Source organism: Scatophagus argus, chromosome 16 (assembly GCF_020382885.2).
Source record: "Scatophagus argus isolate fScaArg1 chromosome 16, fScaArg1.pri, whole genome shotgun sequence".
In the NCBI taxonomy this organism is placed as follows: Eukaryota; Metazoa; Chordata; class Actinopteri; family Scatophagidae; genus Scatophagus; species Scatophagus argus.
Window position 1 is genome coordinate 14873156 of NC_058508.1, and position 23118 is coordinate 14896273.

The window sequence follows — 23118 nt, forward strand, 5'->3', positions numbered from 1 at the left end:
AGTCTCAGCTGAGTGTGCCACTGACTAAAGCACTGCCCCTTTCCTAGATAACACATACACACACCTCAGTGCACCTGTTGCTGTGTACACCATTTGCAGTATCTATGTGTTACTGCCTGAAACTGTGAATAGAAGAAGCGCAGACTGACTGCAGTGTTATCTGGACAGGAGCAATTCAGGAAGGTAAGATCACACTTTGTTCAGTAAATGGTTTTACATTTCGCTCTGTTTCACTTTTAGAAAGACCTCTTGGCTGAAATTGGACCTGTGAATCATCCAAGAAGATGTTGCGTAATTCGGAGGTGTTTCCAGCATAAATGTCAGAGTACAACAGAGAATGGACAAAACTCAGGAATCACATGAAAAACAACATTAGGATTGAAGTAGTTGCTACCTTGAGTTGTAAAGGGCTGTGGTTTTGCTCCCCGTTGATGTAACAAAGTATTTGGTTGCTACCTGTTTGACTGCATACTTTACATCACATCTTTTACTTCTTCCGTTCTCTGATAGTAAAGTATTATCTGCCCTTGACAACAAAGACATTCTTCTTAACCCAAATGTCTTTGACAATGACAAAGGCATTGTGGAAGAAAATAATCCAAGGTTTAGGCTTGGCTGTGGGAGGCTTTTATTCAGCGAAATGAATGTTATTTCATTGGATTTAAACAGAGGCACATATCCTCTCCTTTGTGTATCATTACATAATATGAAAGGAATGCCATTCCAGTGAGAACATGACGTCCCTGAGAGTTTGAGAGCCACATGGCTAAATGCTTTTCCTTTACGAGGCACTTATTGCTCAAGGTTAAATATTTGTTTTGATTTTACGATACATTATCACACAATATTTTATGGTACATTATACTCTGTACTCCACTGTATGTCAGAGGGAAATATACGATAAAAAAACATGATGAGGTTATAAAAGGCAACAAGTTGTTAAAGATAAATCCTTTTTGCAACCCCCACTGATTTATCCTCTGACCCTGAGGCAGTCTGACTAGCAGGTTGGGAGCCACCAAACTACTTAACTGAATATAAAGTAGTTAAAACTAGATCCACCCTGATATTTACACATAGATCAATCAGTCATTTTAACGCAGAACCAGTACTTTCACTTTTGATTTTTTTGTACTTTTGCTTAAGATTCTGAATGCAGTACTTCTTGTAATGAAATATTTTTACATCGATGCATTAAGGTAATTTGTATATGAGGAGGTCTTTCACTATTATATGATTAGTAATATAAATAAAAATAATACATTTTTAATTGTTATCAGTTATTTTATGTTCATATTATTTCCATTAAAAAAAAAATCCATTCTAGACGCTCATTGTTTTAAAGATAAAAGACAGGTTTTTATATGCCCTTCTCAAATCAGGTTTGAGGTTGTGGTTATTGCTATTCTACCATTCAAATAAAAAAGCTCCCCAAGTACCGCCTCAGCCACAGTGGCTTTTGAATTAAAAAAATGGACATAAGATTTTATTTACACTTTGTTCACATCCTCACTTTTAGGGTATGGCTTCTACAATCAGCCTCCTCTCTGAGAAGCACTTCTTGTGCTCTCTGTGTAAAGACATCTTCACCAGCCCAGTGACCACACCATGTGGACACAGCTTCTGTCTGTCCTGTCTCTGCAACTACTGGGCACGACACCAGACCAAATACTGTCCCAACTGTAAGAGAGTATTTACTGACAGGCCTGACCTCAGTGTCAACCGCATTCTGTCAGATGTCGCAGACAACTACAGGAAGACTCGACCACAGAAACCATCTGATGAGGACATGGTATTTTCTTCCATTTACCATCGTCAGTTATCATATTACAGGTGATGTCACCTGATAATTAATAAAACTAATATATTTGTATCTGCGTATGACACTGTTGCAGGTTATAGATGTTGAGCAAATGATTCAGGAGAGGCTGCAGAAGATAGAAAGGTTGAAATATTCCCTTGAGCTCCAAAAGGTGCGTGTGAACCTTCATTGTGAAAATCTTTGTCTACTAAAAGAACGTATAACCTTGAATAATGATGCATGATGATGTCCAATCAGAACTCTTACCTTAAAGAGGTGCGAGAGAGTCAGAAGGTTTTCTCTGCCCTCGTAAATGCCATGGAGAAGAGGCACAAAGCGGTCATTGCAGTGATTGAGGAGAGACAGAGTGAGGAGGAGAGGAGAGTGGAAATACTGGTGGGAGAGCTGGAACAGGAGATCCGGGAACTGAGGAAAGAGACCACTGAATCCGATCCTCAGATTCCTGTAAACAGTGATCGAAGTGGTGAAACGAAGCAAGTTATTATGGTAAGCACCTTTATCTTTGTGTAATGATGCTGGTGAGGACGCTGACACTGGCTTTCAGCAATGATATTTGTTTGTGCTGTGCAGAGCACCGTTTCCACAATGTGCCTCACTGAGATGAAGGACTGGTCCAAGGTTATGATAGAAACTGACCCTTGTGTTGGGGAGACGAGACGAGCCCTGTCGGACATGCTGGAAAAGATAAAGGTAGAAGTCAACAGACTCTCCAAATCTGGTGAGTAAAGCAACTTTTATGCTTTATTTAAATCAGCATTCTGCAATAGATTCATTGGAAGTCACATTTCTTTTTGTCCCCCGACTCTTCTTTGACAGAACTTAAGAGAATTGAGAAATACACAGGTAAGACTTTGTCTACTCAAAAACAAATACAAGGTACTGTATAAAAGTTGTTATGGGGATGAGAGGCCAGAAAAGGGAGTTTATGTATTTTTCACCTATTTTTTTTAGCTTTTTACAGAAGTGTACAGAAAAATCTTTCTATTTTATAGCACCACAGTTGTTTATATTTTGTTTATATTTCAACAGCCCCTGTTTATAAAGACATCATAAGTTGCCTCATAAAGTTTAGCCTTTTGTTGTGTTTGATATAACATTGGAAACTGCTAATTTCACCTGTTGGGAAAAAATAATTATTCATACATTTTGTGAAGTTTAAAATTAAATTATATCTTCTTAACTACTTGTGGAGTTGTACCAATGTAGGATTATATTTTGACATGTTTGACGGAGTGTGCTGTAGTTTTTTTAGTGAAGGTCTTGCAAGACTAAACCCTGCTTTCCACACTAGTAATTTCCTTCCAGTCCCTTAGTGCTGAAGATGACCCATTCTTGACCTTTTCTCCCCCTCTCTTTCAGTGGATGTGAATCTGAGTGCGAAGACAGCCCACCCCTTCCTCTCTGTTTCAGACGACAGAAAACGGGTGAGACACACGGACAAGCTTCAGGAGGTACCAGATAACCCTAAGCGGTTTGACCGTGTGCCAAACGTGCTGGCCAAAGAAAGCTTCAGCAGTGGGAGGTTCTACTGGGAGGTGGAGGTCGGAGAGAAGATTGAGTGGAACCTGGGTGTTGTCAGACAGTCCATAAACAGGAAGGGCAAGTTTACTGTCTGTCCTGCAAATGGTTTCTGGACTTTAAGCCTGAAGGCTGGTGGCCAGTACATTGCCAACACCACTCCTGTCACCCCCTTGGCTCTAGAGCACAGACCCAGGAAGGTGGGTGTGTTTTTGGACTACACAGAAGGCCGAGTGTCATTCTTCTGCGCAGAATCTGGTGTCCACATTCACACCTTCATCGATACATTTACTGACAAGCTCAGCCCATTCTTCAGTCCTGGCCGACTTCATGGAGGCAAAAATCCCGCTCCTCTAACCATCTGTTCTAGTTTCTGCAGTATCTAAACGTCATATTTATTTACACAATTTACAAATCTCAAATTTTAATCCAGTTTCTGTGCTTCTGGATATCTTTTCAGTACCAATCCAGTGCATCATATATGTTTATTAACTTTAAAACCTTATGAAAAAAAGACAATGAACCACATTTTTGCTGTCAGAACAGGGTACAAGAGGTTGCATAAGGACTGACTCTCTACAGTCAAACAACTTCAATGAAACCCATAAATAGATTGAAAAGGATAGAGGAGGGCAGAAGAAAAGAGAAGGCTCTCATAAATGAACAAATGAGTGAAAGTCAAGAAAAAAAAGGAGAAAATAGGTTGCTGAGTTGGATAGATACAAGGGGCTGCAAGGGTTTGTACAGAGGCTGACGAGGTGCAGGAAGGGAGGGCACAGCGAAACAGCAGGGCATTGTGCTTGTACACCAGGCACTGGGAGACACACTCAGACACATTCACTCATTCACACACTGACATGGCCGTGCACACAAGCGCATGCTTCTGCCCACTGCCACACAGAGTTGAGCTGGCATCTCAGAGGGCAGCCCCATCTCCAGTCCAGTCCTGGATGTCGAAGCTGACTGACACTCTCTAGTTCAGTTCACCTGACCTCTGAAAATAAAGCCTCGACCTGCTCCCCAGCCATCCTGTGGGTCGAACCGAATTTTCAGGGCCGTCGTTCACAACTTCTAGTGCATCCCAGCTGATCTATACAAGCGAAAGAGCAGTAACACTCACCTGTGGACCAAGGGGAGCAGTGAGAACACTTCATTTGAGGTAAAGATCATTCATAATATCTTTAATATGCTAGTGGCAACTTCAAAAACAATTGTTTGAAAAATGGATGCATTTGGGTTAAGTGTGTTGAGATTGATGGCAGGAATGTTCCCAGTAGTTCTTCTATCATGTGTTCAGCTTCATCACTATTAACTATCCCTGCCCAAGTTGTCTCAGTGTTGGATGCAGGTGTCCGAATCTGCTCTTGCTTCATTTCAGTGTTTGCAATAGATTCTTAAAATGGGATCTGGGGAATGTTTTTGGAGAATGCAAACCTGTAAGAATGATTATTCTGGTTTTGAAGATATGATCCACTGTTGTCGGCTCACTTACAAAGCAGACTTTTTGTTTATTCTTGTGAAATCTAATAAAAATGCTCTCACATGGTGAGCTATTGTATACATGTTCACCTAAAATGGTTCCAATGGATAAAGCCTATACCTCTGACATTTTTCTATCCACAATTGTCATGAAGAAACTCCTGAATGATCACAAAATTGGCAAAATGTGGCTAGCGAGAGCTTTGATAAACAGATGACACGGGTCCTCCTGGCCCACTCTACAGGCCTTCATAAAAGATGGTTGTGTTCAGAGTCTCCTCATGTTTTTCTGAGATAATCCACTCACCCGGCAAGGCGGAGCTCAACGCCCACAGCTGTGTCAAAGACTGCTATTCTCTGCGATTTTCACTGGAATCTGCTAAACATGGGCCTCTCAGTTTGTTTCCAAATATTTATGATAAATATATGCTCCATTAGTCTTTTCATACTGTGCTAATGAAACGCTCGAGATAGCAAGAAGTAAGAAGTTGTAAGTTGTATTTGTGTCTGTGAGTTTTGAAGCATAATAAGAAAATTATTTAAACTGGTAAATTTCTGATTTCCAGGATCACCTGTTCCAGTCTAACTCAAGCTGAACTCTCCAATATCATCACCCAAAGACTGAAGATCCAGTACAGTGGGGCACAATATATCCAGAGCTGTCACATTTCTTTGTGGGACTATAAGTGGGCCCTGTGCAACAAACAGAGACTGAAATAAAACCAAGACGAATCCACCTGATTCATTCAACACCTTTCACCATGGCAACCACAGGCATGCAGCTGTTGGGTCTTATCATGTCCATTGTGGGCTGGGTGAGTGGGGCGATAGTCTGTGCCATCCCCCTGTGGCGAGTCACTGCCTTCATCGGTAACAACATAGTGACGGCTCAGATCATCTGGGAAGGCCTTTGGATGAATTGCATTGTGCAGAGCACAGGTCAGATCCAATGTAAGGTGTATGACAGCTTGCTGGCTCTGCCCAGTGACATGCAGGCTGCCAGAGGCCTCACCGTGCTTTCCATCCTGCTCTGTGGCATAGCTTTGGCTCTCGGAGTCCTCGGAGTCAAGTGCACTAAATGCATCGGTGTAAACAGCGTCAAGGCTCGTATCGCTCGCATCTCTGGTGCCCTTTTTGCCATTGCAGGGTTCCTCTACCTTGTGCCCATCTGCTGGACTGCCCACTCCATCATCAGGGATTTCTATGATCCACATGTGGCGGCCCCACACAAGCGTGAGCTTGGTCCTGCCCTGTACATCGGCTGGGGAGCATCAGCCTTGCTCCTCATTGGGGGATCTCTGCTTTATGGTGGGTCAAGTCCCCCTGGCATCCCAGGCTCTCCCACCTTCAGCAGTGGAGAAAGCAGTCCTCGCAGGGCACCTGCCACACAAGTCAAAGGCTATGTTTAAGTTTTCAAAATGTCTGAATGTCTTGAAATCCCACAAACACACTCCAAACTATGACAAACCTGATTCCTTTCAAATTGATTGCGCTTCTTGTTATTATTTTATATTTAATGTTATTCCAGTTTGCTTTATTCTCTGAGAAGCCACAGGAGGCAGTTTAGGGAGAATTGAACTCATTTCATTATTTCATACCTGATATTCTTCAGTAACCTGTTTTCTCTGTCTGACAGTGTAAAATACAATAAAGTGTCCTCCAAATCCTCCTTGAAGGAAAGCATTGTATGTTCACATTTGTCTTAAAATGACGATCTTTGTTTTGCTCATTTTTTTTGTGAACATCAGGGGTTCTGCTGAGTGGAGAAAACAATAGAACAATGGAGATGTGTGTACATTTGCTTGTAGTGCCATATTGTCGTGGAATGTGTGTGTAAAAGTATGTGTGCGCTGTCCTTCATCTCGTGTCCTCTATCTTCTCTTCTGTGTCTCAGCTACCCAGTACCAGGAACAAAGTTAATGTTATCTTTCTCACATGACACCCTGGTTATTCCCGCAATTAACACTCAGCTAACAATCAGCACAAGTGATGTTAAAGCATCTCCAACTCACAATGGACAAGAATTCACGGCTAAGGACGCCTTGCCGTCACCAATCACAGAATGTGTGTAAAGTTTGTAATGCGTGTGTGTGCTCCTCTCTGTCGGTGTCCTTGTGCATAAGCATGTAGTGTGGGATCTTACAAGCAACAGTGGGAAAAGCCTGATCTTTATTCATGAGAAATTGTTCAAACCCCTTTCTGGGTTTCTGTTCTGCTTAACTTTAAAGGAAGTGATCCTTTCAAGAGAACTTCAAAAACAACTTCAGTCAGCTGAAGGATTTCCCAAGCTTATTTCCTTAAACTAGCTTTACTACATTGAAAACATACCCAGGCTTTCTATCAGCTGCTAATTTACGCTTGGTAAGAGCAGAGGACAGAGCAACACAATGCCACTTTATAAAGCATTACAGTGCCACAGTAACAATGGCCACCACTGTCCTGAGTGCCAGGTAGTGACTCATACATGACCTAAGTATGCCTTTCCCAGTGTTGTTAGAGTAATGCTGGGGGTACAGTCCATTTTATTGTACAGTTGTGCACTGTTTACATTGTAAATAACCAGTGTTTCAAAATAGCTATAAAAGTATGTTATCAACACAGTTGTGGCAGCAATGAGCCCAGTCACATGGATTATAAGTGTACTAATGAAAACATGACCTTACATGTAAACGATAACATTTTAATCATAACAAGTATAAACATGTAAGCAGCATTTTAAAGAGGAGCTGTCATGAAAGTTGAATTCCACGCACACGCACACATACACACATCTACATCCCTGATGACATTGAGCGGCCGTGGACAGAAGTGTGATTTGTGGCACCTGTGAGTACACCCACAACAGGGATGTCACCCAGTCCTGGAGTACAACTGTACATCCCTGCAGTAAGGTGAGTAGTTAAACCAAAAAAGTGCAATGTTTCTTCCTAAAATGTAGTGGATGATGTGAATGTAGTTATGCATTCTCAAATAAAATGCAGGCACCCTACCTCACAACCATACAGTACTGTAATTGTATTGTGTAAATAGTAGGCGTTTTCACCTCTGTTGACTTTAAGCCCGTAACTGCTGTAATAACCTTTGTGTTACACCGGTAGTCTCAAAAGGTACTTGTCATTGCATTTATCAGTCGATAGGGGGATGCGTGTGTTGTTGTTTTACGACGGAAGTGGGAAGTAGGAAGAGCTGTACAGCTGTGCTCCGTGGCTAATAGAGAAGCTAACAGGCTAACCTCAGCGGTGAAAAAATATCTGAGTCCGTTGATTAAACAGGACTCCTCGACGGCTGCTTCAAGACATTGAATCTAACATGGGGAAAGGTGGAGGTACATTTGAGAGGCTTCTGGGTAAGTTATCATCAAATTCGTTAAGTTGACAGCTTATTTGTCAAGTGTGAGTCAAAGTGCGATGTTTTCCAGCGTATTGTTTTGACAGACGCTGGGGCTGTGGCTCTAAGGCCAGCTAGCTAATTTTAGCCTGCTAACAAATTCGCTACTATTGTTTGGAGGCCCAGATCGGGTCATTAGATTTAGCAACACGACTGAGCAGCGAACATAATCCTGTCGTTCCGTTATTTTTACTAAACGTCCAACAAAGCTATGTTACATCTTACTTGTGTTATCTTTGTGCTAGTAGCAAAGCTAAACCGGGCTGTTGGTTACCTTGAGGTTCATACCAGCTTCTTCGGCGATAATATATTCACGTTAGCTAGTTACTCATACTACAAATCATAACAACACGTTTGTGTCAAATTTAACGGATTTAATGTTAACGGATGATATGGTCCAGCTGCCCATGAAAACCAGCCCCCCGAGATTAACGTTGTTATTTGTGAAATTGTTGTGACTTTTTGTGTTTTCTTAGCTTAAGTTTTCAAGTCTTCCACAGGATGATTCAATAGCTGGTAGATGGGTATAGTTACGCTAGCTACCCATCTTTTCCCTACATTACTATGAGAATAAAGACAACTGTGATTACGTTTTTAGAGTCAGGTTTTGTTACAGTCGTGTCAGACGAGTTAAATGTCAGTACAGTACATATCTGCTCGAAGGTTTCATACTGTATGCAACAAACCAATTAGCGTTTCAGGTGACTTCAATTGTAAAATTAACAATCTAGTTAGTCGCAGGTTAATAACAAGCTGGTGGACCCCATTTTTAAGAACCCGAGTTTCTGAGCCACTCTGTGAATTACTGGCTCCTCAAAGAGAAATCATCGCCATATGCATTATATGTTTACCTTATTTCAGAGAGAGACAAAATATACAGTACTTCTGTGGATACATACGCTTAGTTGCAAATTTATTTTATATTAGAAACACTGTTAAGCATGTAAAGTTACAGCCTCCAAAATTCTCAGTGCTTGTTGATTCAACACCTGTCTGAAACAATGTCAGCAAAAGCTGAATATCGAACCTTCACGGAGGTAGGATTTATTGCATTTGGATATACATCATATTTATACAGAAACAACAACAAATTGTTTCCTTAAAGCCTGTCTATAGCATGACCAGGACAGTATGAGTAGGCCCATTATTTTTTGTATGACATCTTTATTTTAATGTAGCGGATACTGTGTGGTAGATAATAACACGGACGGGGCATATGTTAAAGCTTTATGCTTCTGTACTAATTGCAGATAAAGCCACCAGTCAGCTGCTGCTAGAAACTGACTGGGAATCCATTCTGCAAATCTGTGATCTCATTCGACAAGGAGATGCCCAGTAAGTGATCCTGCCCACTTCCCGTTTATATATTTACATTGTGTAATTTATGTCTCTAGCTACTGAAATTGGAAATGGCTCATTTGAGAATTAGGTCAAATTTTTTTCTATTGAATAAAATCTTACAAGTGTGCTTTGTTGACTTATTTTTTGCCTGGACTCTATTCTGACTAGTATTCGTTTTTGTCCTTGCAGAGCTAAATATGCCATTGGGGCCATTAAGAAGAAGTTGAATGACAAAAATCCGCATGTGGCCCTTTACGCGCTTGAGGTAAGATGTATGTACAGCAGAAAATAAGCTGTCTGTTCTCTGTGTTAGTGTGTTGTGTTGTCACGTTTCGTCTCCTGTTTTTTTTTTGAGAAAGCTGTTTTGGTGAAATATGTATTACATGATGAATAATATGTGGTCTCACCCTTTAGGTCCTTGAGTCCGTGGTGAAGAATTGTGGACAGACAGTCCACGATGAGGTGGCAAGTAAACAAACTATGGAGGAACTGAAGGATTTACTCAAGGTGACCTTTGTTCTATTACTATGTTGAACTTCTCTGTTTAATTTCATACATACTTAACATACATGTTAAGTCTCATTCTTTTCAAGTTTCTGCAGTCTGGTTCATTCGAAGTCCTTCTGTATTTGCATGAGTCAATACTCATGCAGTCAATACTTTTCATTATAAAGCTGAATTTGCTGCCAAAGGTGCAGTAGCATTTTTATAAATAGGTTTAGCGTTGCAAAGCAAAATTGATTAATTAAGTCTTTTGTCTCCAACCAGTCAGCTTAGTGTTAAGTCTGTTAAAAGTAATGAAAGTTCCAGGTAACCTTCAGATGTTATTGTCTTTACTGAAATTGAAACTATGTGTTGCTCTCCTGTCTCTGTTAAAGCAACATGTAAACAAGCAGTGGAAAGTTTAAATGCAATGTTTTTTTACCCTGTTACTGGGATTTGTCTCCTTTATTTTGCCAGTAACCCAAATCACCTTTCCCACCCTCTCTTTCACTCGATAACCACTCGCTGCAGTCAGGCAGCTGTCTGCATTATAGCATGAGCTAGCAGTATTTGATTGGATCTTTGCTGTATCATGTGACACAAGCTCTTGTAGCCTGTGCTGGTTTCCACTTCCTGATGATGTCATGGCCTTGTGACAGGAGGTTTTTTTTCTGATTAAAGCAAGGGACTTCCCTACTCATTTCATGTTGTCAAACGCACACAGTGTTGCTTGATTTATTTTGTGTTTGTTAAGCTCAGCCGTTCCAGTGTTATATGACAGCAGAAATCGAGACTGTAAAAACAAGAGGGTCTTAAAGATGTAAAGACTATGTATGTGTTTTACTATATATGGTTCTTTTACAACCAGAAACAGACAGAACCAAACGTCAGAAACAAGATCCTGTACCTGATACAGGCCTGGGCTCATGCCTTCCGCAACGAGCCCAAATATAAAGTGGTTCAAGACACCTATCAGATTATGAAAGTGGAAGGTAAGCAGAGACATGGAGATAAGCTTTGCTTTAATTTTTGTCCATCAAGCTTGTCTGTAAAGATGGCACTTTGAATGTTTAATTACCCAGATAAATGGTTCTGCTTTTTTTCCCTTATAGGTCATGTGTTCCCTGAGTTTAAGGAGAGTGATGCGATGTTTGCAGCTGAGAGAGTGAGATATTTTGTTTTTCTTGTTTCACTGAAGTAGAGTTAGGTTTATGAAGTTGGTGGTATCTGCACAGCTGAATCAACATGAGTTTTTGCTGGAACTGTTTAGAAGAGGGAATGACTGCACACTAGGCTCCACTGATTTTGTTGTACCATCATACATGTATTAGTATGTGATGTCTGTCTGCTTTGTCCAGGCTCCAGACTGGGTAGATGCTGAGGAATGCCACCGGTGCAGAGTCCAGTTTGGGGTTATGACAAGAAAGGTAGGCTGGGCTTTCCTATAACTAGGGCACTTGGAGATTTTATGGCTTCCTTCGTTGCAGCAGTGTGTGTGTATGTTTACAGCGCATGTATGTAAGTTGACCTCAATCCTTGTTATTCATTTTTCCAGCACCATTGTCGAGCCTGTGGCCAGATTTTCTGTGGAAAGTGTTCGTCTAAATACTCCACCATTCCAAAGTTTGGCATAGAGAAGGAAGTGCGCGTGTGTGAGCCGTGCTTTGAGCTGCTTAACAAGTGAGTGCCGAGACCTGAGCCATCGAAATGAGTGTGAATTCCATTCTCTGGCTGTGAAGTATGGTGGTTCTGGACTGTGTATGTGTCTCAGGCTACGAGAACTGCTTGAACTTGGAAATTGTTCTTTTGCTCAAGTTGTGCTGTATACTTATTACAAGAACTAGTTTTGCTGAAATTTGACTGGAAGTTGAACCAACCACCAACCAACATTTTTTATGAAAATGCTGAAAAAAATTTCCACAGTATTTCCTGCAGTTGGTGCATAACACATCATTATTAACTGTGATAGTCATTTTTGGTGGTATTGTCTCTGACTGACTTGATATTTTATGCCGCCTGAATGTGTGCTTTAAGGCAGATGTGAATGTAAATCAAAAATGTAGATTTTGAAGAAGAGGTATGTGCTGCATATTCTGTCTTTTGCTGTCTCATGCAGCATGTTCTCCTCTGATTTAAAAGGTTGTTTGTCCTCCCTGATCCCTTTTCCTCACCAGCCACCCCTCCCTCTCTCCTCCCCTTAGGAAAGCAGAGAGTAAAACTTCCTCTTCTGGCGCTGCTGAGCTCCCTCCTGAGTACTTGACCAGCCCGTTGTCCCAACAGTCGCAGGTAATTTTTTAGTAACTATAAATAAAACACAGTTGAAATATATTGTTTTGGGTAAGGACAACATTGGATATTTGAGTGATCATCTGCCTTCACCCTGTTCTGTATTCTAAGACTTTTTCCATAAACCTATTCATGGAGTTTGTAGACTGATGATCTTTGGTTCTTGGATCTTACTATTGCTCTGCTCTGTCATTAGATGCCCCCCAAGAGAGATGAGGCTGCATTGCAGGAGGAGGAGGAGCTGCAGCTGGCCATTGCCCTTTCTCAAAGTGAGGCAGAGGAAAAGGAGCGGATGGTGAGTTGCGCAGCCAAATTTTGTGTTTTGACTGCCTGTTTATAGAGGCAAACTGATATATAACATCATGTATACTTACAGAGGCAGAAGAACTCGTATTCAATGTATCCCAAAGCTGACCCTACTCCCGTGACATCCTCAGCACCACCAGTCAGCACCCTCTACACTTCTCCTGTGGTAAGACCCATTTTACACAACACGAATATAACAAGGTTCAAAGTTTTGCTTATTTTAAAGAAAATAATCACATATGTTTCATATACTCCAGAACTCCTCTGCTCCATCAGCTGAAGATGTAGACCCTGAGGTGCTTGTCAAGTCTTTCTCTTCTTTAATACCAGCATAAAGATAGAATGTAAATTTTGAATCATGTTTATAATAGTGATGGTTATATGTGGCATTATTCCAGCTGGCCCGTTACCTGAACAGAACCTACTGGGAGAAGAAACAGGAAGAGGCTCGCAAGAGTCCCACCCCCTCAGCCCCTGCCCCTGTGCCACTAGCTGAGCCCCTTCCGGCAATCAGTCAGCCTGTAGAAAGTCATGTTCCTGTCCAGCCAGTCAGCATAGTGGAGGTATGTTGAAATTTACCACTAAGAGCAAATGTTCGTAGTATTTTTATGTCTAGCTGAATTGGAGTGGACAGATCTCAAATGACTTTATGTGCTTCACATTCCTGTTGTCTCCACCTTCAGCAGCAGTACCAGAATGGAGAGTCAGAGGAAAACCACGAGCAGTTTCTGAAGGCTCTGCAAAATGCTGTCACCACCTTCCTTAACCGCATGAAGAGCAACCACATGCGTGGGCGCAGCATCACCAACGACAGTGCTGTGCTCTCACTCTTCCAGTCCATCAACAACATGCACCCGCAGCTGCTTGACATCCTCAACCAGCTTGATGAAAAGCGATGTAAGTTTTAATCGTCTGTGCCTATGCATTCCTGTCATGCTTTGTGTCCAGTCTCTGAACTGTCATATCATGTTTGTTGTGAGCAGTGTATTACGAGGGGCTGCAGGACAAGTTGGCTCAAGTGCGCGATGCTCGGGCAGCCCTCAACGCCCTTCGAGATGAGCACAGAGAGAAGCTGCGTCGTGCCGCGGAGGAAGCAGAGAGACAGAGGCAGATCCAGCTGGCGCAAAAACTGGAGATCATGAGGCAGAAGAAACAGGTTATGAAGCGAGCCTCTCCACTGGAAAAAAAAAATGCTGATCAGAATATGCTAATTATTGCTCACAAATGTTTGTGTTTGAATTTCAGGAGTACCTGGAGATGCAAAGACAGCTAGCCATCCAGCGCCTCCAGGAGCAGGAGAAGGAGAGGCAGATGCGTCTGGAGCAGCAAAAGCACACGATCCAGATGAGAGCCCAAATGCCTGCTTTCTCTCTGCCCTATGCCCAGGTGCACACTCTGCACTCCATTACAGCAGTTTAAACTAATCTGAAAAAAAGGGCTTTTAGACTTCATATTTATCTCCTCTTTTGGAGTAGATGAGTGTTAATGTCTGTATGTCCTGTTACACAGATGCAATCTTTGCCCCCCAATGTGGCAGGAGGGGTGGTGTACCAGCCTGGTGCTCCACCCAGCTACCCAGGCACCTTCAGCCCTGCTGGTTCTGTGGAGGGTTCACCTATGCACAACATTTATCTGAACCAGCCTGGACAGACCGCACCACCACAATACCAGGCCATGCCTGGTGCTGCCACAGGTACGAGGAGGTCAACAAGAAACATGAGGAGAATATTTTGGAATGCTTTTTGATAGCTTCGGGACTAGAAATCCACCATCTTTAATTGCTTTACTGCATTACATTCAGTCAGGAAACTTTTATTACTTTTGTTCAAGTGTGAGACTGATTTTCCTCCCTTCCTCCAGATCCAAATATGGTCAATGCATACATGTACCAGGCTGCAGGCACCAATGGGCAGCCTGCTCCTCCTCCGGGTCAGGCTCCGCCCACGACTAGTCCACCCTACTCCAACTATCAGCCCACACCCACACAGGGCTACCAGGTCTGACTTACTCCCATTTTTGTTTAATGATCATTACATGAACTACCGCCAAAAAATGTAATTAACTGCCCCACTCACTGCTGTCGTTTTTCTATGCAGAATGCGGTCTCTCAGGCCCAGAGTATGCCCCCTATGTCCCAGGCTGCCCCCACTAACGGTATGGGTTACATGGGCTACCAGCCATACAGCATGCAGAACATGATTTCAGCATTGCCAGGACAGGACCCCAATATGCCCCCTCAACAGCCCTACATGCCAGGCCAGCAGCCCATGTACCAACAGGTCAGCCACCTATTATCTTTCTTTTGCTACCAGCATGAGGAAACCTCCTGTGAGGAGTTTGCAGCATACTGTGATGAATTGTCTCATCATTTGTTGATATCTCAGATATTTAAGTCCTCGCTAATCTAACCTAACCTAATTTTGTTTGTACCATGTTCATTTCTTTGGTAGGTGCCTCCTCCTGGTGGCCCGCAGCAGCAGCAGCAACCACAACAGCAGCAGGCTCCTCAGGCTGTGCCCGGCAGCGCAGAGGCACAGCTCATCTCATTCGACTGAAAGGCCACGCTGCAGGGTCTGACACACTACATCCTTTCCTCCTCTCTTTGGTCTTTCCTCTCACTCTCTGGACTCTGAGTATGCCCTCTGGAAACACACACAGACGCACCTCCCACCTTCCATCTCGCTGTGATGTTGTGGCAATGTAAAATATTGTGATGATGTTGCAGAATTGTTCTCTCCTTGCCTCTTGTCCACTGACGTATCGGAATGTGGGATAAAGTTGCAGGAGAGGGCTCCATAACCCAGACCATCTGACCCTGCTCTGTCCTCTTTCCTGCTGATATGTATGTAGAATTTCCTTATTAAATGAATAATGGAAGCTCAGAAATAGTGAGTGGTATTAAAGTTAAAAATTAAAAAACTATGATAACAGTTGAGGAGAAAAAAGACAAGACATAACCATTCTTTGTCCTCATATTTTTCTAAAGAAAAACTTGCGTGTTAAATTTTAATTATTTTCCATAAATGGAAGTGAATTATTGCAACCTGTCATCTGTATGTGCAGTTTAAGAAATTTGGGGTTTGAAAACAAAAGAGTTATGTCTAGGGACAGAAAACACAGTCAAAGGCCTGAAATAAATGCCACTAACTCATATCTCCATCAGGTTGACAACTTGCCATTTCAGTTGTAGATTTCAGTTCCATCCTCTTATGCACACACAAGCAAGGGTCGCCATATCTTGTTTTGGCATTTATGTGTTGTGCACTGCTTGAAATACTGTGTCTTTAATGTAGTTTCTTAAATGACAAAAACACATTGCAGGGATTGTACATTGTGTGGGGAGGGTGTTAGAAAATTAGATGGGTGGTTATTAAATCCTCATTTAATATACTTTAATAGATTAAATCATTGAAATTAAACAACTAGTAACCTTAACATGTACATACTAAAGCAGTCCAGCAACTCTAATATTATCCTGCACCTCTTTATTAAAATGATTGTGTTGGCAATCATCAAAAAAACAGTACTGACACAAGCATAGACACCTTAATCTGTAATTAACTGCAAATGGCCTCCAGACACCCCAGCCTGTGTGCATTTGGTTGTAACGGTCACAAATAAAGATCTATACATATTAAGTACAGGTTGGCAGTCTGTTCTCAAGTGTACTTGGCTCTCACGAGATGTGGAAATGCTTGCAGAGCGAACATGATGCACCGCATGTATGTGTCACGCACCCAGTGATTTCTGTAACCCTTCAGTTGCTATCTGTGAACTTCTTTATTCCATCATACTGATCTGTCTGACTTTAAAGTAATTTTGAAATTATATTTAATAAATATCTGGTTCTTACTGTCCACTTGCTTCCGCTTGTGTTTTTTTTCTGTAATCCTCCATAGTATTTGAAAAGAGATGGATGCTACATCAACTTTTATTCATGTAGACACAGTGTGCCATGTCACATTCATACACGTTTCAATAAGAGGGGTTTTAATTTTATTGTACAAATGTAAAGGCCATGTCATGATATTGATGAGTGATATGATTAAACCTGCTTTAAAATATAACTAAAACAAAAAGGGTTTCCTTCTTTGTGCGCTTCAACTTTGTTAAATCTTTCTGAAGATGAGGCATTTGAAATAATCTTCCATCTCAATCTGAAAATGAAAAACAATACTGGTATAAATGTTACATTGTACTTATGACCAAGTGGTGAGCCCAAGCTACAGTATGTGACTGACCATCCTCTCCAGGCGCATCCCGTTGCCATAGGCCAACTGTCTCAGCACATCGATGTCGGGAAGACCCCACTCTGGATTCCTGTATAATAGTGGTAAATAACTCTTACTTACAGTCTATTGTTACCATGGTGCAGTATATCATTTTTTAGAGAAAACAAACTTCTCACATTTTTCGAAGCTCTGCATCCAGGTGTTCATTACAGCTTGGTGTAATGGTGCCATTAATAGCATACACCTGAAACGTGTTGAAATGGTGTCACTTGCTAAAGATTGTTGTGCCATGCTTATACATTTCACAATCATATGATAACATTATTTTGAGTGGACATTAGATTTAATGACTGATGGCACATACCCCATATGTTATCAAAAGGCCATTTTGCTTGAGGATCTGACCCGCACCATTGAAAACACCCTTGGTAATTTATATAAAATTGTGTGTGAAACGGGTTCTGGCACATTTTGACAATTCAAAAATCTGTATATCATGACCATTCACAAATGAACAATTGTATTTTAAATAAACAGGCCTACCTGTGCTGTTTTGAAGGAGCTGTACTGCAATAAGTTAATGGCAACAATAACATCGCAGGAGCTGCGATGAAGGCCTGCCCATTGTTCCCACGGTTCACTGGCATCCAGGTGGACAGGCTGCAGCACAGTCTTTGCATGGGTTGCAGCAACATATGCTTTAATACTGTAAGCAAATATGCAAACTTAATCCTGCAATTTGTATTTCAAAATCAGATTCTCATGTAAGCACATGCTGAAATGGAATGAAATGGAAGATGTACAGCCTGTTTCTCATGGTGCTTACTGGAAGAAAAAAAAATAAAAGTATGGCTACAACAATATGGATAATTAATGTATTATTTGTCTGATGTATGTGGAACAGCAAAACTATTAGAAGTCTTTACTCTTAAAAGACAAACCTTTCCAGAGACTCTTCTTTTATGTCTGATGGCTGCCAGGTCACAAAGGGCATCTTCTGCGCAAAGCGTATGACATGCTGCCCAGTTCCAGAGCCCAGTTCTAAGGCGAACAGTTGCCTGTGGGACTGGTCCTCCAGAACATCTTCCAGCGCTGAACACAGACCCTCCCAGTTCCTCTCTGCCTGAGGAGACAGCAGCATTGTCTGGAGGACATAATCAGAGGAACATATCAACCTGTCATCTGGTATTGCCAGACCATACATTGCACATCTCCCAGAGGATCCCTTTTACCTTCACTTGTATTGGGTCACCAAAACTAGATCGGAAATAACATACTGGTGAAGGCTGCATGTGGTAGATGACTGTAACAGCAGATGGGTGCTGAGATTACCTGGTTAAGAGGATTCCCTCTGTGCTCCTCCCCAAGTGTTTAGCCCTGGAACAGTACGGATATCAAGATCAATCCATGCAATATGTCTAAATATTGTTTTGAAATTTTTATTATTAGAAAATAATACAGTCAACAATAACAGCAACAATACATGAAGTATCATATTGTATGGGATTGTGTTACATCGTGTGTTTTTGGAGTTATATGGGTATCGTGAGGAAATGTCATTATGGCATTTAGTTCCTCCGTTTTGGGAACTGTCGGATGTGTAAGTGGAGCTGAACAAAACTTTGACAGATATTTCTTATTGCAGAACTGTTTATTAGTATTGAATTAAACGGCGCGGGTCTCTCCATTGTGTGGCAACAAAGTATATGGTATTATTGTAGGTACTTAACACTGATACTAATCACGACCATTCTTAATAATAAATCTAACAATCTAATAAACATAATCTCTGTAACTGTCAGTATTTCTTCCATTTATTTATTTATTTACAGTTTTTCCTTGTCCCTTATGGGCTCCCGTAGATTTTCTAACAGGTCACGAAGTGCATTGTGGGTAGGTCAGAAGCCAAGAGGACGCCATGTGCTTTTGAGGCAGTGGGACTGCACTACTCTGGCCGTTACAGCTTGCCTTGTTTTTAGAGGGATACCGGGATAAACGGCTGCATTTAACGTTAGCATGTACTGCACCAGACACTGCCTCCGGACCGCGCTGCGAGCTGCAGTGAACACACACCGGTACGTAACGTCAGCCCAACACCGGGACAGCGGTAACGGGAACCGTTAAGTTACATCAGGGTCCGACTGTATGCCTTTCAAGGGCAGACCCTCTTTAACTGCTGCCGGTTATCTTGGTTGTGAGACATGCCGTTGTCTCTGCAGCTCGTGTGAATACAGAAGATGCATTTCGTCCGCAGTCAGACAAGACTTACATGTTTTACTGCTGTGTGATATCCGCTAACTCTTCTTAGCGCAACGTTAGCTTGGTAGCTTTAGCTAGCAGTAATTCACCGGCTTTAACTTGAACATGACCCAGTGATGGCTGCGTTTCTGCTTGTGAAACACGTTGTCTTTGATTTAGGTTTGGTTGTGGAAACAAAAAACAAACAAATGAAAAAAAAAATGTTTTTAAAAAGTAGCCGCTCTTTGTCATTTTCCTTCATTAAGCAGCCATGTTTCTCAGCAGCCAAGGTCACATTCGAGTAACTGAAAATTCAGGATTTGCTGATCATTTAAGCGCAAGCTGCATCCTTTAACTTGAGTATGTATTCCTGTACACTGAGCAAAGTGCAGACCACTAACTCAACTACAGCTTATAAGTTAATGAGCCAGCTGCAGCCATCAGAATTGACTGCTGTCTGCACAACACTGCATTCAGTATTTCTGTTCTGACTGAGCAGTTTTACCCATCCAGAGTTATAGCATATACCTGAAGGGTAACAATGCTAGGAGAACAAAACCAGCCCAGCTCAGTTTTGGCAGAATTTCGTCTAGTCCATGCCCCCCCCCCCCAAACCCAGCCCCCTACCCCAAGACTTCAACAAACAACTTATTCTTTTCATTCATTATCCTGCAATTTTGATTTCCCAATACATCAGCAACAACCCAAGTCACATCTTCAAACTGCTTATACTACCTCATTTCAGCTACATTAAAATATTCAAATCAGTTCCGATCCCAGATGTGAGCTGCAGATTCTCTCAGCTGGATTTGTATGTATCAGGATACACTCTTTGATCTTGAGATCCGAGAGCTACAGTTAATGACCAGGTGTTTTTATCTAATCCATTTTCATTTTCCAGGCAACAGCTTCAGCGACAGCCACCAGCCCTGTGTTCTCTCAGACTTCTGAAGACCAGTCCACCTTGTCATTCAGACGCCATCGCCTCTCCTCCACTAGATGGAGCACCCAAAGAGTATTCCCCCAAAATCCAACAGCTTGTCAATGACATAGCCAGCCTCACTTTATTAGAGGTGTCGGACCTTAATGAGCTCCTCAAGGTTTGTGAGAGAACTCTTGAAAAATCTTAACCACAATATGCCTCATCAGATAGACTGCTGTGATCCATCTGAGCCATTTGTGTCTTTCTTGGTTGCAGAAAACTTTGAACATTCAGGATGTTGGCATGATGCCGATGGCTGCAGCAGCTGTCCCTGTGGCACAGGTGACTGATTTTTTTCTTTTTTTAAAAAGTTGACAATATAACTGTTACAAGACCATTGTAAACTGCAACAAAATTAGCATGTTTTACATGTTATATTTCTGAAAATTTGACTGATGTCTTATGGGTCTAACCAATAGTTCTTTGCAACTCCTTATTCAATAACAGCTAATGTTTGTAGGACAAATGCAATATAAATTTGCTATTTTTTTCTGCCATGAAATTAGGGCACCGAAGAGGAGGAGTTACCGGTCAAGAAAGAGAAAACTCACTTCACAGTAAAATTGACAGAACTGAAGGCTGCTGAAAAAGTGAAACTTATAAAGGAAGTGAAGAACTGCATACAAGGCCTGAATCTGGTGCAGGTAAGTCTTGTCATTACCGTTGAGACATTTAAAGGCACACTGTGGAGTCTCTGACCACTTGCAGTCCTAAGAAGCAATGTTGGTGATTGACAGTCTGTGGCTTTGGTGTGCCGGGAATTACAGCAAAACACCAACACAGGAAGAAGACGGCTGCAAGTCAGCAAACATTGACATTAACAATGCAGGGTTGCAAGTATTTGGCAAAATTAGGTTGCAAATAGGAATATATTTAACATGTATTCATAGCATACATAATACAGCAGAAGTAGACCTACAATAATGTATGAATCTATTTAAAAAAAAAATATATATATATACAGTTTTAGTGCATCATCCTCCAAGGTAATCAAATATCAGCACAGCTTCGTCACCTCGGCATGTCATGCAGTCGCACAACACACCCTTATTATCTGTGTGTGACACAGAGCTTTCCTAACAAATACTTAACGTAGAGAATAATTTGCAGTTTGGTTATACTTCGGTAGAAAAGATACCTAGTGAGGTTTTGGAAAAGATAGTTGAGGGTTAACTGTTGCCACAAATGGGTTTATGCAAACGTAAGTAAAGTAAATAAGTAAAACCTCTGTATTTGCTGACCTGAGAATGAGACTAGGCTACTTTTGACTTTGCAGCTCCTCCTCCTGTGGGCCCACGCACAACTAAACATATAAAACAAAACCTATATAACACATACTGATGTGGCATATTGTCTTTTCACAGATGCGATAACCTCAGTAAATCTTGTGTTTTGTCTCTCCTCCCTAAACCAGGCTAAGAAACTAGTGGAGTCTCTTCCCCAGGAAATCCGGGCTAACGTATCCAAAGAAGAGGCAGAGAAACTGAAAGCAGCCCTGGAGGCAGCAGGTGGCACTGTGGTGTTGGAGTAGAGCTGTGTGCCCGCCTGCCTACCTGTTCTACCACATCTTGCAGATTATGCACTTCATCATTCATCCTATTATTTTTATGTTTTTTTTTTACATGACAAAGAGGAGGAATCCTGGAAGAAAAGGAAATAAATGCCTTTTGACATTAATACTGTCTCTTAAAAACAACAACAACGTCAAGTGGGGCGGTACAACTCAGACTGAACTTTCCAGGCACATAGCTGGCACACAACAGAGGGCTGCCTCACTGTTTCCTTGTCCATTTTGTCTGCTGATGTATCTATGTGATATTTGTGTAGCGAATAAGCTACAGGAGCACCAGTCTGGGTGCCAAGTAAGTGAGTTGGTCATTCTATGTGTGTATGTTAAACTTTTCACAGAAGGAAAGATTATGCTGTAGGGACATGGTTGTCATTCCCTGTGTTAAAGAACACCGGATACTGAATCTAGTTCAGAGGATGGCAGGGCTGAGTCTGTCATATCACATATAGAATTGTTGATAACGTAATTAAAGTTGAAACACCCAGATCCCCCCCCCCCCGTTTTGTTTGTGTGATGATTATGATATGAATGAATTTGAAAGATCAGTTTAATGTGTGTTGTCTTGAACATGTGCAGTGCTGAGAGTGAAAATCTGAATACTGAAACTGTATAAAGAAGTGGATATTTTAAACTACAATATATTGCGTCCTGCTGTGCTGCCCTTGACCACTAGAGGTCATAAGATGTCTTCAAATCACCTCAGACAGGAGGGACGTTTGAACCACATATGGTTCACATACCACCTGTTGAAAAGGACAGGGGTTAAGATGGCCTCAGTAAGCTGTGATGGTGAGGCAGCATGAACCAGCATCCTGAAACTGAAGCAGCTAAATGGAATTCGGTCAATAGTTCATTATTTGCACCTTAGCTTTTCCTGCTGATGGAAATGTTCTTTGTGAAAGACAGGCTTGCAGGTAATCATTTAAAACTGAAAAATATTGGTGTTTGGTACTGCTTGCAGTAATTAATGTCTTTTGAATGCTGTTTCAGGGAGTTCAGATCAGAAATGAATCTGTGACTTAAGGTGTACACACTATATCAGAGACAGGAGACATTTATAAAACACTGCAAGATTTTAGTCTTTGTTTTTGCTGTAGCATGAATTTGTCAGTAGGGGGTTGTATTTCTCATTTTCAAGTATGCTAATGGTATTAAAGAAGGTCAACACAGACGTGAGAGATGTTAAATTTGGGTTACACAGTAAACCACATGAGAATAAATTGTGTTCAAAATGTTCACATGTATTCTTCCACCCACCTACATTCATTAACAATGATGAGATCATCTTCCTGTACTCTTTGCTTTACTTGTTAGAAGATTTGTTTGTTGTCGCTTTGTGCTTTGGACATTTTAATTTAGATGCCAGTAAATATGACCCTCAACCTGTTTATTAGGACTGTAGCAAAGGAACAAAAATGTACAAATATTGACTTTCAAAAAGCAGAAAACCACCTTCTGCATCCTGTGTACTTGT

The 23118-nt window shown here is 41.5% G+C and overlaps 5 protein-coding genes across 9 annotated transcripts; 4 read left to right on the top strand and 1 right to left on the bottom strand.

The window, feature by feature from the left end:
- Positions 1-73: 73 nt before the first annotated feature.
- btr02 (bloodthirsty-related gene family, member 2) lies at positions 74-3734 on the top strand. The gene is made up of 7 exons (XM_046415036.1): positions 74-183; positions 1520-1792; positions 1896-1973; positions 2060-2308; positions 2393-2540; positions 2639-2665; positions 3182-3734. Exons 2-7 carry the CDS (start codon positions 1523-1525, stop codon positions 3724-3726), a joined length of 1317 nt encoding a protein of 438 aa, XP_046270992.1. The 5' UTR covers positions 74-183; positions 1520-1522; the 3' UTR covers positions 3727-3734.
- A 1840-nt stretch (positions 3735-5574) lies between these two features.
- cldnk (claudin k) lies at positions 5575-6494 on the top strand. Its single transcript, XM_046415038.1, has one exon. The coding sequence runs from the start codon at positions 5581-5583 to the stop codon at positions 6226-6228; it is 648 nt and encodes a 215-aa protein (XP_046270994.1). The 5' UTR covers positions 5575-5580; the 3' UTR covers positions 6229-6494.
- Positions 6495-7975: 1481 nt separating this feature from the next.
- On the top strand, positions 7976-16479 carry hgs (hepatocyte growth factor-regulated tyrosine kinase substrate). Of its 5 annotated transcripts, none has more exons than XM_046415031.1 (20): positions 7976-8165; positions 9457-9541; positions 9737-9812; positions 9962-10054; positions 10899-11022; positions 11143-11195; positions 11389-11457; positions 11586-11710; positions 12205-12316; positions 12513-12611; positions 12693-12788; positions 12880-12918; positions 13021-13185; positions 13306-13519; positions 13606-13778; positions 13868-14008; positions 14132-14315; positions 14483-14619; positions 14719-14901; positions 15073-16479. In XM_046415031.1, the coding sequence occupies exons 1-20, from the start codon at positions 8129-8131 to the stop codon at positions 15175-15177; spliced, it is 2310 nt and encodes a 769-aa protein (XP_046270987.1). In that variant the 5' UTR covers positions 7976-8128; the 3' UTR covers positions 15178-16479. The 5 variants fall into 5 exon arrangements, with proteins under 5 accessions (XP_046270987.1, XP_046270988.1, XP_046270990.1 ...); XM_046415032.1 differs by having other exon boundaries at positions 13309-13519; XM_046415034.1 differs by having other exon boundaries at positions 12232-12316.
- A 252-nt stretch (positions 16480-16731) lies between these two features.
- Positions 16732-18297, bottom strand: zgc:103625 (methyltransferase-like 26 B). Its single transcript, XM_046415871.1, has 7 exons — positions 18187-18297; positions 17796-17998; positions 17398-17560; positions 17219-17278; positions 17031-17098; positions 16864-16942; positions 16732-16779 (listed from the first exon to the last, which is right to left on the bottom strand). The coding sequence occupies exons 2-7, from the start codon at positions 17993-17995 to the stop codon at positions 16732-16734; spliced, it is 618 nt and encodes a 205-aa protein (XP_046271827.1). The 5' UTR covers positions 17996-17998; positions 18187-18297.
- Positions 18298-18721: 424 nt separating this feature from the next.
- On the top strand, positions 18722-22130 carry mrpl12 (mitochondrial ribosomal protein L12). The gene is made up of 5 exons (XM_046416318.1): positions 18722-18929; positions 19994-20192; positions 20291-20356; positions 20581-20718; positions 21489-22130. Exons 1-5 carry the CDS (start codon positions 18871-18873, stop codon positions 21603-21605), a joined length of 579 nt encoding a protein of 192 aa, XP_046272274.1. The 5' UTR covers positions 18722-18870; the 3' UTR covers positions 21606-22130.
- The last annotated feature ends 988 nt before the right edge of the window (positions 22131-23118 follow it).

What these genes read in the sequence shown, in the direction of transcription:
- hgs (XM_046415031.1), top strand. Translation starts at nt 8,129, where the DNA reads ATGGGGAAAGGTGGAGGTACATTTGAGAGGCTTCTGG. An exon ending in CAGAGGAAAAGGAGCGGATG is followed by an intron (nt 12,612 to 12,692) that starts GTGAGTTGCGCA and finishes GTATACTTACAG; the next exon opens with AGGCAGAAGAACTCGTATTC. An exon ending in TCATGAGGCAGAAGAAACAG is followed by an intron (nt 13,779 to 13,867) that starts GTTATGAAGCGA and finishes TTTGAATTTCAG; the next exon opens with GAGTACCTGGAGATGCAAAG.
- btr02 (XM_046415036.1), top strand. Translation starts at nt 1,523, where the DNA reads ATGGCTTCTACAATCAGCCTCCTCTCTGAGAAGCACTTCTTGTGCTCT. An exon ending in ATTCCCTTGAGCTCCAAAAG is followed by an intron (nt 1,974 to 2,059) that starts GTGCGTGTGAAC and finishes ATGTCCAATCAG; the next exon opens with AACTCTTACCTTAAAGAGGT. An exon ending in CAACAGACTCTCCAAATCTG is followed by an intron (nt 2,541 to 2,638) that starts GTGAGTAAAGCA and finishes CTTCTTTGACAG; the next exon opens with AACTTAAGAGAATTGAGAAA.
- cldnk (XM_046415038.1), top strand. Translation starts at nt 5,581, where the DNA reads ATGGCAACCACAGGCATGCAGCTGTTGGGTCTTATCATGTCCATTGTG.
- mrpl12 (XM_046416318.1), top strand. Translation starts at nt 18,871, where the DNA reads ATGTACTGCACCAGACACTGCCTCCGGACCGCGCTGCGAGCTGCAGTG. An exon ending in ACCTTAATGAGCTCCTCAAG is followed by an intron (nt 20,193 to 20,290) that starts GTTTGTGAGAGA and finishes TCTTGGTTGCAG; the next exon opens with AAAACTTTGAACATTCAGGA. An exon ending in AAGGCCTGAATCTGGTGCAG is followed by an intron (nt 20,719 to 21,488) that starts GTAAGTCTTGTC and finishes TCCCTAAACCAG; the next exon opens with GCTAAGAAACTAGTGGAGTC.
- zgc:103625 (XM_046415871.1), bottom strand. Translation starts at nt 17,995, where the DNA reads ATGCTGCTGTCTCCTCAGGCAGAGAGGAACTGGGAGGGTCTGTGTTCA. An exon ending in GCTCCTTCAAAACAGCACAG is followed by an intron (nt 17,279 to 17,397) that starts GTAGGCCTGTTT and finishes TAAATTACCAAG; the next exon opens with GGTGTTTTCAATGGTGCGGG. An exon ending in GCCTTTTGATAACATATGGG is followed by an intron (nt 17,099 to 17,218) that starts GTATGTGCCATC and finishes AACACGTTTCAG; the next exon opens with GTGTATGCTATTAATGGCAC.